This window comes from Rhincodon typus, chromosome 14 (assembly GCF_021869965.1).
Source record: "Rhincodon typus isolate 14 chromosome 14, sRhiTyp1.1, whole genome shotgun sequence".
NCBI classification, from domain to species: Eukaryota; Metazoa; Chordata; class Chondrichthyes; order Orectolobiformes; family Rhincodontidae; genus Rhincodon; species Rhincodon typus.
The window spans coordinates 47,239,169-47,254,282 of NC_063345.1; the positions used below are offsets into that span (position 1 = coordinate 47,239,169).

At 40.0% G+C, this 15,114-nt stretch overlaps 1 protein-coding gene across 1 annotated transcript in view; it reads right to left on the bottom strand.

Annotated features, from left to right (window-relative positions):
• phka1a (phosphorylase kinase, alpha 1a (muscle)) overlaps nt 1–15,107 on the bottom strand; it is a 56,173-nt gene extending 41,066 nt beyond the window's left edge. Inside the window, exons 1-4 of the mRNA XM_020519318.2 lie at nt 15,035–15,107; nt 13,131–13,294; nt 3,554–3,730; nt 189–286 (exon numbers count right to left, since the gene is read on the bottom strand). Of these exons, the coding sequence (XP_020374907.2) occupies nt 189–286; nt 3,554–3,730; nt 13,131–13,233 (378 nt within the window). The 5' untranslated portion in view covers nt 13,234–13,294; nt 15,035–15,107. The remainder of the gene's footprint in view (nt 1–188; nt 287–3,553; nt 3,731–13,130; nt 13,295–15,034) is intronic.
• Between the last annotated feature and the right edge of the window lie 7 nt (nt 15,108–15,114).

Here is a 15,114-nt window from a genome sequence, read left to right on the forward strand (position 1 = left end):
CCCAGCGTCCTCTATAACTGATCAGCTTGTGGGGCCTAATTACAAATCCTCATAATTTTATCACTGATAAACGGTCCAAAGTAATGGACCTCAGTACTATTCCTTCCCCAAACCACTTACTTTGCAAAATGTAGCCCCAGAACCAACCCTCACAGCAAACATAAGTATGTGATAAAAAAAGTTATTACCTCTACATTGTCTTTTGTCTCGTCTGAAGATACAGACGAAGAATAAGGTGATGGATGGCTGATAGATAAGAAGCTGCTGGGTAGATAAAGAGAGACATCTACAATATGAAAAGAAATAAATTAATTATTTTTACATTCAAATTATCATTTGAATTAATCAGAACAAATATTTAGTTTGAGAGAGAACGTAAAATGAAAGTGCTGGAGAAACTCGGCAGGTCTGGCAGCATCTGAGGAGAAACTATTTTGAGTCCAGTATCACACTTCTTCAGAACTGAAAGAAGCTTGGAAGTGATGTTTTTTCATGCTGGTGACAATGGGGAAGAGGAGCGAGTGGGAAAGGTGATGAGCATGCGCAGAGCAAAAAGACAAAACTAGTAATAATAGTGGTAAAAGAGTGACAGGTATGTAAAACAGGTGTGAACGATAGGTGAGAAACAGAAAATAGATCCACTCCGCAGAGAGCCAAGTCAACAAAACACGAGGGAGACACTACCAGGGGTATAAGAAAAATTGACTCTAAAGTTGGGCATCTCAATACTGAGTCTTAGAGGCTGCAAAATGCCAAACTGAAAAATGATGTGTTGTTTGTCTTGCTTTTATTGAGCTTTACTGGAACACTGCAGCAGCCAAGGATGGGAATATTAGCATGGGAGCAAGGTGGTGAATAAAATGATAAGCAAATGAAAGGTCAGTGTCATTCCTATGAGAGGTGTTCCACAAAGCAGTCACCCAGTCTCCATTTGGTCTCTTACTCCTCTCCGTAGCTGTTTTGTTAACCTTGCTCTCAGTAGTGGGAACACGTATTTTCCTTTTTTACAGATAGTATTTACACCTACTTTACGTAGGTAGCTCTCCTTTACCACCATTATCACTGGCTTTGTTTTTTTACTCTGGGCCTCAACATCTGTTCCACTTGCTCTTCTTACCCGTCACTAGCATTAAAAACACCAATTTCCAGCTCTTTTCAGTTACAATGAATCATATTGGATTTGATATGTAAATACTGTTTCCCTCTCCACTGACGTTCCAGACCTGCAGAGCTTCTCCAGCACTTTGTTTCATTTCAGGTTACTAGAATCTACAGTATTTTGCTCGTTACCCTAGATTTCAGTTCTAACATGCAAGCTACGATTGTGTCAATTCTACATCTCGTGTGGTTATCATGGAATCTTATTGCACAGGAAGCCATTTGGCCCATCATCTGTGCCTACAATCATACAATTAGCTTGACCCTTCTGCCCCATCCCCATTGCCCTGCATGTTTATCTTGTATCTTGTACTTTTATTGCATTCACAAATTGTCTAAACTGAACCTGTTGAATCATGCGTAGATATCCAACAGGAATTACAGAAATCCATTGGATCTCCTGCTCAACATCAACAAGAATTGAAATAACCCACTGACAAAAGCCAAGAAGCATGATTTAACAATTGAATGAATTTCTGTGAAGTTATGTTAAATTGGGCAAAGTACAACTGGTATTTGTAACAATTGGGGAGACAAAACAAAGCAGAAAAGGATAGAGGAATTTCAACCTTTTCTTTAAATTCATTCAACGGATATAGGTACACTGGTCAGGCCAGCAATTCTTGCCTATTTCCAGTTGCTTTCAAGAATGTGGTGGTGAATTGCCTGTTAAGGAAGGCTGGTCACAGCAATAATGGCGAAATACCACTATCTAGTTCTAGGTCAAGAAGGTGTATTGCTTAAAGGAGAGTTGCAGGTGGTGGTCCTCCCACGCGTCTACAACTCTTGTCTTTCTGAATGGCAGAGGTCATGGGTGTGTTGTTAAAAAGGCCTTGGTGAGTTGTTGCAGTGCATCTTGCAGATGCCGCTGCCACTATTCATCAATGCTTTGGGAAATCAAGAGGCTTGTTGCAGAATTCTTGGCCTCAGACCTGCTCTTGCAGTCACATTGTTTATATGATTGGCCCAGTTCAGTTTCTGGTCAATGGTAACCTCCAGTATTTTGATTATATTATGTAGCACTATTGAATATGAAGGATAGGTAGTCAAATTCACTCTTGTTGGAGATGGTCTTTGCCCAGCACTTCTATGACACAAATGTTATTTGCCAAATATCAGCCCAAGCCTGGATGTTGCCCAGGACATGTTGCATAAGGACATGAACTCCTTTAGCATCTGTGGAATCATGAATAGTGCTGAACATTGAGCAATCATGAACAGTTCCACTTCTGACATTGAAGGGAAAGTAATTGATGGAAGCAGCTGAAGACAGTTGGACCTGGGACACAACCCTGAGGAACATCAACACTGATGTCCTGGAACGGAGACGATTGATGCACAAGAACCACAAGCATCTTCCTTTGGTGTTAGGTATGACTCCAACCAGGGGAGAGATTTCTCTCTTGATTCCCACTCGCTAGTTTTGGTAGGGTCTTGATGCCATATTCAGTCAAATGCTGCCTTGACTCAAGGACAGTCACTCTCACTCACCTCTGGAGTTCGACTCTTTTGTCAAGAGTCAACTAGACCTGACGCAACACCTGACGTGTCATAAAACTGCAAGAATCAACTCAGAAACTCTACTCTTAAAAAGTGATTGTACGTAAATTAAAACACAAATTGGAAATATAAAATATTTTGAGCTACAGTAAATATCATCACTTCTTGAAGACATAATTTCACTTGTTCAACAGTAAATGAGAAAAAGAAGGGATATATAGGGAGAATTGAAGCTAGAACTTCAACTGATGGAGTTCAGTTAGTGTTAGAGATAAATCAAAAGCCCAGCACACTTTAGCAAAACAGACTAAAACTTTTCAAAAATTCCCCTCATTAGTTTCCTGGTTGATGAACACTACAACATTTTCTGAGGTTCCTATTGTTATAACTGCAATTGCTCTGACAAAAGTTATTTTTAAAAGAATAACAGATACCTTGTTTGTTCCAGATTTCAAGGTTTTTTAAAAAAATTCATTCACAGGATATGGGCATTGCTGGCTAGGCCAGCATTTATTGCCCATCCCCAATTCCCCAAAAGGGCAGTTAAGTGTCAATCTCATTGCTGTAGGCCAGACCAGGGAAGGACAGCAGGTTCCCTCCCTAAAAGGATGCTAGTGAACCATTTGGGTTTTTCTGAGAATCGACAACGGATTCATTGAAATGAAATGAATGGAGTCATCATTAGATTCTTAAGTCCAGACTTTTATTGAATTCAAATTCCACCATCTGTCGTGGCAGGATTCGAATCAAGGTTAACAGTCCTGCGATAATTCCACTAGGCCATTGCCTTCCCTGGTTAACCCTAATAAGTTAACCCTGATAAGGTAATCCCTTGAAAGTGCTCTTAATTCATTGCAACATTTCTAGAAAAAAAAAACAATAATACCAAACTAACTTTGAATGTCAAGTCGTTTTGCTTTGTGTACCAGAGAGACCAGGTCCCGTGTGGCATATGCAGCAGCACGGAAACGATGCAGACCCTTTTTCTGTGCAGTTGGCAGAATATTAGCTTGCGGTGGCTTGCTCTCCAACAGTTGGTTTAAGTACACTGTTAACTCATCACGGTTTTCCACTGTGGCAATGAAGACACTTATACTTTAAAAAGGTCAATTCTTGATTAACATCAAGCAAGACACAAGTACTGCCATGTTTGAAGATTCATACAGGTAAGCAGACAGAGGGGAATGGGCCTCAAGCTTTGCAAGTGCATGCACATGAGTATTCTGCAGCAGTCATGAAAGGAAGTTCCCATTACAGTCAACATATTATCTGACTGCGAACAGACAATCAACTGAACAGACAACGAACTGAGAAAGTAGCAAAATGATAAAATAAAAGGCCTGGTTGCCAATCTGCACCCTCCACTGACTATGTACTGGTTTAGAATGAATTCTAACCCACCTATATAATTAAGGAAAATAACAGATACACATTTTCTGATTCCAAAAACAAACACAACGTTACAAAAAAAAAGCCACATTGCCTTTCTCAGTACCTGCCTACGGAACCAGATCAGCACAAACAGACTGCAATCCACATTCAGGCCACCCCAATTTGACCCTGACTGCAAACAACTGCTACATACAGAACATGCAGATCCTCTAAAAACGCTTTTCTCTGCAGCTCCTCAAGCACACACTCTCAGCAATGCGTCGGCATCTCCTCACCCTTCAATCAAGCCTACCCCAACACAGAGCCTCCCTCTCCCAGACCTGCAAAGGACCTCTTCTGTTTTTCATTCTTCACAGGATCCACAACCTCAACTTATGATTCTATTCCTCCCTATCGGACACAAGAGAAAGATCCCGACCCGAAACATTAGCTTTCCTACTCCTCTGATGCTGCTTGGCCTGCTGTATTCCTCTAGCTCCACACTGTGTTATCTAAGTTAATTTCCTATTTGATGACAATGAGACAAGTGAAGTAACTCCACAGTGGCTAGTATCCTATCACTCAGTCACCCTTTATTTACACATGCAAAGTCATTGACATTGATCCAGCTTTTTCATAGCCAGCTGCTAGAATGAGCAGAACCTCTGACACCGTTTATATTTGTCAACTAGGGCTTCCTGATTGGGCTGTTAATTGGTCCAATCAGGGAATTCATATCCTATCAAGTATACCTGGTTGACCTTGTTACAATCATTACATCCCTGCACTCCCCGCCCCCCTGCAGAGTTCAAGGACATGGGCTGTTTCTCTCTCTCGTAGCTCCTCCTGGGGTGTTTTAGCACTGGGTCAGATTCTTGCGACACTGTCTTGGATACAGGTGGCACCTAACACTCAGAAGCTGACCTCTCACGCCCAGAGAGTCTCAGAATAAATTCATTCTCTTCTTCAGGTGGCAAAGGGGACAAGGCAGTGACGTTCACCGTGTCTATCTCAGATTCCAAAGTTTCTTCAACGCTTAACAGGGAGGGAGAACCTACAGGTTCTGACAGCCTTTCTGACTGTTCCAAGGAGCCGAGCATGTTTTGCAGCTATCATGCGGTCCACGTGCTTGTTCAGGGGCGTCGCACCTACCCGAACTTTGTGTGTCACTGGACCTGACCTCAGTTGACTGTCCCTCTTATCCATGCATGTGGTTCCTGCACCAAACTGTGTCCCCGGAAATAAACGGTCTCTCCCATTCAGCGTAGTCTTGTGTCCGGCCTTGGCATTCCTAATGCCATTTCACCGTTTTCACCCTCCCCCCGCCCCAGGTCCGGGAAGATCAGATTTAACTGGGTAAGGAGTCATCTCCCCTTTAGTGATTCTGCTGGAGCTTTCCTTGTAGTCATATGATGGGTAGTCCTACAATCAAATGGGAACCAGGACAGTTTGGTATCGAGTGAAGATGTAGGCTATTTCTTTAAGTCTGCCTTCAAAGTTTGTACTGCTCTTTCTGCTAAATTCAGCCTGAAACTCTGGGCAGCACTGCCTTGTCCTCTTTAAGCAGACCTAGCAGGGGTTTGTGTCTGTTATTATTACAAATTTACATCCATAAAAGGTATTGGTGGCACGTCCCAACTCCAAATATGATCGCCAAACCTTCCTTCTCTATCTGGGCCTAATTACACTCTATTAGCCAAAGTCCTGGATGCATATTCTATTGGGCGTTCCTCTCCATTGGGCCACCTATGTGCGAATACTATCCCAAACCTGTACAGGGAGGCATCGCATGTCAATGCCAGATCTCACTTGAGATCACAGTTTGCCAACACCTCAGAGGACGGTAACTGTTTCTTCACTTGCCTGAAAGCTACGGCTTGGCTATACAACCATTTCCAAGGCTGATCCTTGTTTCAGAGTCGATGCAAAGATGCCAGAATGGAGGCCGGGTTACGTATGAACTCTCCATAATAATTCACCAGCCCAAGGAAAGACCAAAGTTCCAATACAGACGTGGGAGCCAGGCCACCTTTGATCGCCCTCACTATCTTCCAACAGACGTAATCCAGTCTTGTCAACTCTGTAGTCCAAGTAGGTCACTTGGGGTGTCTGGAATACACATTTTTCCTTCTTAAGGCGTATACCAGCCTGGGAGAAATATCTAAGGACTATGTTCAAGTTATGCAAATGCTCCTTATCGGTCTTCCATGTTATTATCAAGTCAACTAGATAAATGGTGATCTGGAGTAGATCTTGTAAAATGTTCTCCATCGTCCGCTGAAAAATTGCACAGGCTGACAATACCCCAAATGGCAGTCTCGTTTATTGGTACAAACCCTTACGCGTATTAATTGTGGCATACATCTGGGAATCCTCATCTAACTGCAATTGCAAGTACGAATGGCTCGTGTCCAATTTCATGAAGGACAGCACCCCTCTGCCAGCTTTGGGTATAAATCCTCTATGCAAGGACTGGGTATGTACCCAGCTGTGAAAAGTGGTTTACCGATTGTTTAAAATCCACACAAAAGGAAAACTGACCCGTCGGGCTTCACATCGGTACACTGGTGCTATCCATTCTGCAAACTGGACTGCTTTGATAATTCCTTTGCTTTTCAGCCCTCTGATTTCTGCTTCTACTTTGGCCCACAAGGTAAATAGCACTGGGTGGGCCTTGCAGAATCATGGAGTTGCTTCCTAGTCAACATGTAAAATGACCTTGGTTCTTTGATAGCGACTGGACTTTCCTAAAAAAAGTTCGGGTACTTAATGAGGACTTCACCTCGGCAGCCATTTTCTAAATCGAAAAATGTTGAACCAATCAAGTTGAATCTTTCTCAACCAATTTTTCCCCATTAAGCTTGGGTCCAAGCCTTTTACTCGGATCAGTGGTAACTGAACCAGCTGCTTCACAAAAGAGACCAGAACTGAAGTTGTAACCTTAATCTGTAAAAGGTTCCCCAGTATAGGTTCCAAATTAGCCAAAGTCTTGTGCAAATTTAAGAGTTGGAATCCAGAGCAAATTTCGTTAAAGACTGGTTCTGCGATCACTGAAATGGCTGTGCTGGTATCAACATCTGTCAGAACCAGGTGACCATTTAACCAGACGTTTATTTTGATTGGTTCTGATTTGGATGTTGCTAAGCAATTTAATTGTTCCAAACCAGATGTAGGTGGAATCTCCAAAGAATTCATTTTCCCAGGTACCAGCCTGAGAGTTCTGTTGCATTACTTAGGTCTCTTTTGGGACTCTTTTGCAGTCTCAAGTCCGCAACTATAATGACATACTGGTCCAGAGTCTGAAGAAAGTTTTAATGGTTTGGCCAAGGCTCCTCTTTGTTTTGGAGTTTTGCTGCGGGCTAACTTATGGTCCCTCTGTTCAAGATATGTCCCAAACAAGGTCATGCCATTGCCTTCACTTGTGGCGTTCCCCAAGCTCAGTCAGACTGGCGAAGATGTCCATTTCCATTAGAATGCCCTACAACTCATATGCTCCACTTGCTGCATTTTCCAATGATAAACTTAGTTGTTGTACTGCCTGTTTGAAGACCAATTGGGCTTCAGCTATTAGGTGATTCTGCACGGTTACATCATTAATTCCACACAGCAAATGGGATCTCAATATCTCATCAATGGTTAAACCAAAGTCACATGCCTCTGCCAGTCATCTTAATCTAGTCAAAAATCTCGATACCATTCCCCTTGTTCTCAAATTGCTGAGTGAAACCGATAGTGTCTCAGAATTAGAGATGGCTTGAAGTCATTATATTTCTTGACTAAATCCATCAACTCTTGAAAGGTTTTAGCATCTGGTGCCTCAGGGAAAGTTAGGGTCCTAATAATTGAAAAAGCTGTGGGTCCACAAGCTGTCATGAGAATTACTCGTTGCTTTACATCTGCCTCAATGTCATTTGTCCGGCCAAAATAACTCATTCTTTCTACAAACTGGGCATAGTCATCGAAGGCAGGATTGAACGAGTCAGGTTTCCCAAATAATGGCATGGTGCCAAAAATGCTTACCCAAATGCAAATACAAGCATTGCAAGTGAAGTTTCTTCAGGAGTGTGCTTTACTCTCGTCACCACTGAAATAACTCTACAAAGGCTGTATACCATCACCAAGTCACCCTTATTTACATGTGGGAAGTCCTTGATACTGATCCAGCTCCCTCAGAGTGACAGGATAACTGACACTCCTGCTCTTATCTGTCAGCCAGGGCTCCCTCATTGGACCAGATTAATAGCCCCAATCTGGGAATTCATATTCTATGAGGTCCACCTGGTTGAACTCATCACAATCACTACAACAAAAATGGGCTACACAGTTGCACAGAAGTAACAATTTCCACAAGTACTTCATCTATTTCTATCAGCTTCCTGTTCCCAGTCAAAAAAAGTTTATCAAGGTCTTATTTGAATGAGTAAGATTCGTTTGGCTCTTGATTGGAATAGGCTTAATGTGGTATGGTATTCAGTTTATAGTTGCAAATCTCAGATGATAAAGGGAGTTCTCATTCAAACTCAAACACACAGGCTGTCCTACAATACTCAGGCAAAAAAAATCTAATTTAATCAGGATCAATAGCTCCAGATTTAATTACTACTGAAGATGCATCTTAATTCCAACTCTGAATTCACAGTTCATTAAGGTTTATATTCCTCTGCAGTACTGATGTCATTGATGGTGGCTTTGTGTAAACATTGACAGCTTTAGAAAAGTATCTTGCTGTTTGTCTCTTATATAGCAACTCAGTCATCAGATCCGATACAGATCTTCAAACGGAATAAATTTCAGATCATAAACGAGGATTTAAAATGAGGATTTTTTTCTTTTTTTAAAATGCCAGCCTGTTAAACGAACTAATCCCGAACAAGACAGCAATACAGGCATAGCAATAAATTTCTGCTCTCACATTTGCAGGGAATCCCACACCTAATAATTATTCAGGGCTGGAAAATGGAACCGTGTGCATACAAGATGAGGGCCAGAAACATCTTATCTGTGACGCTTCCCCCGGTAATAACCTGCCAATGATCACAAAAGAACAATACCCACATGGGCAAGGTCTGGCTACGTCTGTGCTTATGATTTGAATTGCATTGCCAGTCTTCAGGAGACTTGAGAAGACCATTCGATTTGACTAAGTTTCCAAAAGAAAATATGTATTTTGAACACCTAGATTGATACTTGGTACAAGTTGTGTCACATAAAGGTATATCACAAAGGCATCTCCATCTGCCTCTCAACAACCTCAATCAATAAATGGACGAAAACAAATTAAAGCTCACATTTGGTAGAATTTGTATTTGTGGAAGATGAAATCTCAAATTGAGGATGTCACAAAGGTTCCAGGCTTGGTTCTCTCTAAACAAGGATAACGTTGAGCAGTCTGATTCTGACAGCTGAACGTTCATCTCTTTGGAGTACTCAAAATATCAAAACCTAGTCTTTAAGATCAACAGTCCTTTCTTGTTTGAAATGTCAACATCATGTTAATTCCAAATTCAGAATCTTAATACAAATTACCTGCACCTGTACTCATTTCTGTGAGAGAATGGGGGACAACAAACAGTGCAATTGGCAGAAGACAGCTGTAAATGTCACATGGTAAAATGACAACATGCTCTTCAATTTTTTAGGAAGCCAGAAGGAGCGATATTTCAAGCATCTTCATCCAATCCCACTGAAGGAATATACAGCAACCCAGATTTTGACAGTAAAACATTTCAAATTTTTCCCTTGACTTTCATTTTTAAACTAAAAAGCATAATATCATAAATAGCCTAGCACAAGCTTAAATAAGCCAGAATGGAACATACACATGCACCTCAAATAAATGCAAATTGCACATTAACTTCTGCTACAACAGGAAGCAAAATGAGTTTCTCCATCACGTGCAGCCATCCTTAAAAGCATTGCCAAAAGTTGGAGCAATAAATGTCATGCCACCTCAAAGACAAAAAAAAGCAAACCCAAGTATGCAGAGTCCAATCATCAATAAAATCCAGAATCCCTTAATGTGAGATGTTGAGGATTTTCACAACCCACTAAATAGATTCCATTTAGCATGATAGTAAATGGAAGAAAAAAGTGAGTCATTCATTTTACTCCAAAATACAATGGCTGACATTGTTCAAAATAATTGCTATATGTAGAAGGCAGCAACAGTGGTTGTACCTTTCATAATATGCCCAATCATAACTTTGATGATTCAATATTACACATATTACCATCAAACTAACTAAACCACATGCAAGTTTTTTTTTTTAAAAACAAACAGGTTCTCAACCTGAAAACTGAATTTGGAGCGGGGAGAAGAGGCATAGTATAGTTGAGGGCCGTGGGTGATCCCTGAGTATTTGAAGAACATGTAGATTCGGGGAGAAACTGGAGAGGAGGAGAAAGGGATAGTAGATTGTGACCAGAATAGGGGGATGGGGTTGGTGAATATAAGAGGGAAGTGTTTGACAGTGGGGACACTGGTGCAACAGAAGTCTGTCGTTATAGGAGTGGGGAAGTTCATTAATAATCAGAGTTTGGGGGTGGAATGGGAGAAGAGAAACAGAGTACATACTGAGAGATCGTGATGAGGCAGGACACTTACAGTCAAGCTTGTTAGGCATGGAAGAAATGCTCCTTTTATCTCCTGCCCGTAAGCGGTGCTGTAAATAGGCTGAATCCATCAACTAGGTCTTACTTACCTTGCTTAAGACAGCCTACATGGGTTAAAAATTGAAAACCTGTAAAATTTACAGCAATCTGCCTTCATAAAAATGTTGAACACCCAACCTAACCCTGCAAATAAATTGGTCAAATTGACAGGAAACCACCTTGCCAATCTCCTTCTCAAACAAAACCCACTTGTTTTGGAGGTTTAAAAATCACCTTCCCCAAAGTTTCTGTTTATCATACAAATATCACTGCAAAATTGAATACTTTTTAAAAATTTACTTCAAACTAAAGCTGTTAGTATTATTGCTAACTGCAATGCTTTTCCACTGCAATTACGTTGTTGGTTGAATTTATCTACATTAATGGTGATTTTCATCAAATGGCAGACTTCATTAATTTTAAAACAATGGTTAGCAATAATACTTGTAGTAGCCATTATGAATCGGAACCAGATAGATTAGATGTAACTCTACAGATCAAACTGGAGACAAGTGCAACTATCCAAGCATTCTTGGGTTAGGAAGGAAAAGGCAAAAAGGTTATGTTTCTTGTATCTAACCAATCAGAAATCCTTGCTACATCGAACATGTGGTTGGCCAATAACAGCATCAGAGTGTAATGCTTAAATAGTATTGGGAGGCTGCACAAACAGCATCAATCGACTAGAGAAGACAGAAGGAAAAATAAACAAGCTATTGGAAGGGGTGAGAGAGACCATTTGACAGACTCATGTCGGATTGAAAATATTGTCCTTAAACGTTCTTAACCATGTTACAGGATAGAAAATAGGTATTCAGGCAAGATATCGGAGGAGTTTTAGCAGCTCTCAAATTCAGCCCCACCTGTAGCCCCATCATGTTTTGAAGAAATGCAGTTTAAAAAATAGGAAAAAGCAAGAAATTCTAATAATCACTTCGTGAATGCAAAAACATTAACTATTCAATGCCTTCCTTCAAATTCTTCATACACAAGTTCACTCACAAATGCAAAAAGGCATTTTTTAAAAATTCTCCCCACCATATTTTTCTGTAAATTTGAAAACATTAAAGAAAAAGTTGAATTAATGGTATAATTCTCTAAACATGCAACTACTGCATGTAGTAGGATGCAAATTATTTCCAGAAGAACTGCAGGTGCTGTAAAGATGCTGTAGTTACTAACAAACCCCAGTAACAGCTATTAACCCTTCTAGCCAGATCGTTATCAACTCCTTTGTCTATCCAACTGCTCTTCTCTCTCTCTTCAAGCTCTATCCTATCGTTTACTCCCTACCCCATCCCCCTCCCTATTTTCTGCATATAAACCAACATTTTCCCAGCTACCATCAGTATTGAGGAAGGGTCACTGGGCCTGAAATGTTAACACTGATTTTTTTTCTTCACAGATGCTGCCAGATCTGCTGAGCTTTTCCAGCAACTTCTGTTTTTGTTGCTAATTATTTCCGTTTCCCGATCAGGGAACTCAGATGGAGTCATGCAGTCTGGAGCACCTTTAGAGAGAGGTCACATGGTCCAGTTTGTTGGTCGAATAAGTCTGCTGTATTTTTGAACTAGGTGAGAAGGAACTTGACTTGTCTGAAGAGCACAGCCCATTGTTCCCTTTCTCTTTGCAATGCATCTCTGCAAAAAGAATTAGAACCAGTCCAGAAGTAATTTTCCACCACTCATGGAGGATTCCGAGAGAGGATTCATGGAATCCACTCCACTGATTAAAGCAAAGAAAATTCACACAGGTTGACTGTCCCATGAAGACACACAGTGCCAACAGTTTCAGCGTGCAGTGTTACTTCAAAATCCAAACACCAGTTGCGACAATCCGTAACGCACCTCTTTTTACTGATTTTAACTGTTACTTGATGATAGTTCCTTTAAGTTAACACTGTAAAATTTTTATGTTTTTGTTCTGCTCAGTGTGCATGATCAACTTTTTCAAAAAGGTAGTTATTAATACACTTGTATAATCCAAACTGCTCTTCTATAATCTTTACATCTTAATTTGATTTTTTTGGGCAATAAATCCGCTATTTGTTTTTCACTAAAGAAACCAAGCTGTCTTGTTCTTAATGCCTGACCCTGAGATCTACAAAATTTGCATGTCACCAACCTGGTTAAATTTAAAATTTGTGGTGATCAGCAGAGAACTGTAACTAAAAAAAGGAGACATTGTACCTCACCAGTTCTAACGTCATATTTAACTACATAATTTAAAAAGTAAAAATTGTACATCTTTGAATCAGAGTGCTCTCCCTTTCAGAATATAAGTTAAATGTCTGAGTACTAGTCAGCACTCTAACTTGCAATACCATAACTGAAAATACCTCCATTCCAGAAAAGCATACAAACATCTAATTATTGAGAAACTAATGTCAGCACATGTTGTCAAAACTGTATTGTTAAACAATTAGCAATTGTGTAGATCCTCATCCTTACCAAACTCTAAAAGCTGGAATTCATGCAGATGCTCCAGTGGTTCTATTATGTCGTGCGAAGCAAGCCAGTCAGCAAGAGTCTTACCATCAGGTCCTAGATCCATAAAACTGAGATGTGTGCAGCATGAAGTTACCAGTAATGCTGACAAATTGCCTGTTTGAACTCTGTAAATAAAAAATATGTGAGGATTCCTTTCTGTTCAAACTGCTCAACAAGCCTAGCTATGTTCATCTAACCACAGGGTTTGGGTAACAGTCCTAAAATTAAGTGGTTGGAAATTTATTAACTGTTCCAGTTTTTGATCTGTGCTTCTGGCGCTCTACCAGAATGGGTTTAGAAAATTAAAGAGGCAGAATATTTGCTTTTGGCACAATCAACTATGGGACACCCTTCCAAAACAAAAACAACAATCTATTGAGAAATAAGTGGCAAATCAGATTTACTTCCTGCAAAAAAGGCACCAAAAAATTACAGAGGAGGGTATTAATTCAACCTGCATTATAATTTTGGAAGGAGTGAAAAAATGATCTGTACCAGTTCCTGACCAATAACCTAAATAGTGAACTTAATGAACTAGACCAAATTTTTTTTCTTACAAATGGAAGAGAAAGTGACATTTACATTAAAATCGATAGAGAATTACTAATTTCAAACTTTAAGTTTTAACGGTGCGCAGGAATGGAGAAGAAATTAATTCATACAGTTTTGTGGCTAACTGTAAGTAACAAACAGAAAAGCTATAAATATCAAACATTAAATGCTCTGCCAGAAATAATATAGTAATGGAGGGTAGAATACACCTGTTGATGCAAATAAAATTGTTGTTTTTCTGGCACAAAGGAAATAAAAGACAATAAAGCAATCTATTAAAAGAACCTGCAGTTGGCATCTGAAGCAACACACTACTTCTACAAACTTTAGCATATATATATATATATATATATATAAATAAAAATAAAAAGTAAAAAATATATAGCACCAAGCGAGAACATTTTATGACTTATGAATTTAAAATCATAATTCCCCAAAGGCATGGTTGGTAGAGGGGTTCAGTTTCCAGCCAGTTGATTCAACTAGAGTAGGAATGGGGCACAATCAGTGTCACTACCCCATGCAAAGAAGGCCAAACTTCAAATCCTTAACAGCTAACCAGCAACCCCTCCAGAAAATGTGGGCGTAAACAGACAATGAAGGGTAGTGAGCTCATCTGTGAAGCAGTAATAGAGGGAGTTAATCATTACTGTGCTGTGTCGATCTTAAATTGGAAACAAAAAAAAAAATCCAAATGCCAAATACCAAGAGCTTTACCAAAAATAGTGCAATGATGAAGAGTAGAATGTACCCATTGACAAATAAAATTGCAGTTTTTTTTCTGGCAGAAAGAAAATATCATAGTTGACTAGTCTGTCAAAAGTGATCCAGGTTCATGAGTATACAATTCCCTCTGAGCTAGCTAGACATGATATTCAGTGTCTAAGGAATAGAGTCTTGACTTGAAGCAAGACCATTGAGGCAGAGACTAAATTAGAAGTAAATATATTTGATTCTTTAGCATGCTTCCAACTTCTGCCCCACTCCCAGCTAACAGTAAACGCCAGAGAAAACTGCTTTATACCACAGAAATGTGGGGCAGTGAAGTATATTTAAAACCCTATCGTATATGAGATGTGCGATTATTTAAAAGCCCCATATGGTGTCAATGTTCGCTTTCTATGCAATGTTTGGTGCAATGTTAAGGTTTTCCTTCAGTCTCCGAAAAACTGAAATCTCAATCAGGACAGGCATTTTCTATTACTGGATGTGTGCAGGAAAACTAAGCCATTGTTCCTGTTCCACAGAATTCAGTAACACCTACTAGGAAGTGTACAAGGGTTCAACTGTACATAGGTCCTCAGATTACCCACCTGGCTCCTCCAAAATATCCATCTTGCAGTTTCTTCAATGTTGATAGCACATTCGGATCAATACTGGTCTCATCGTCTTC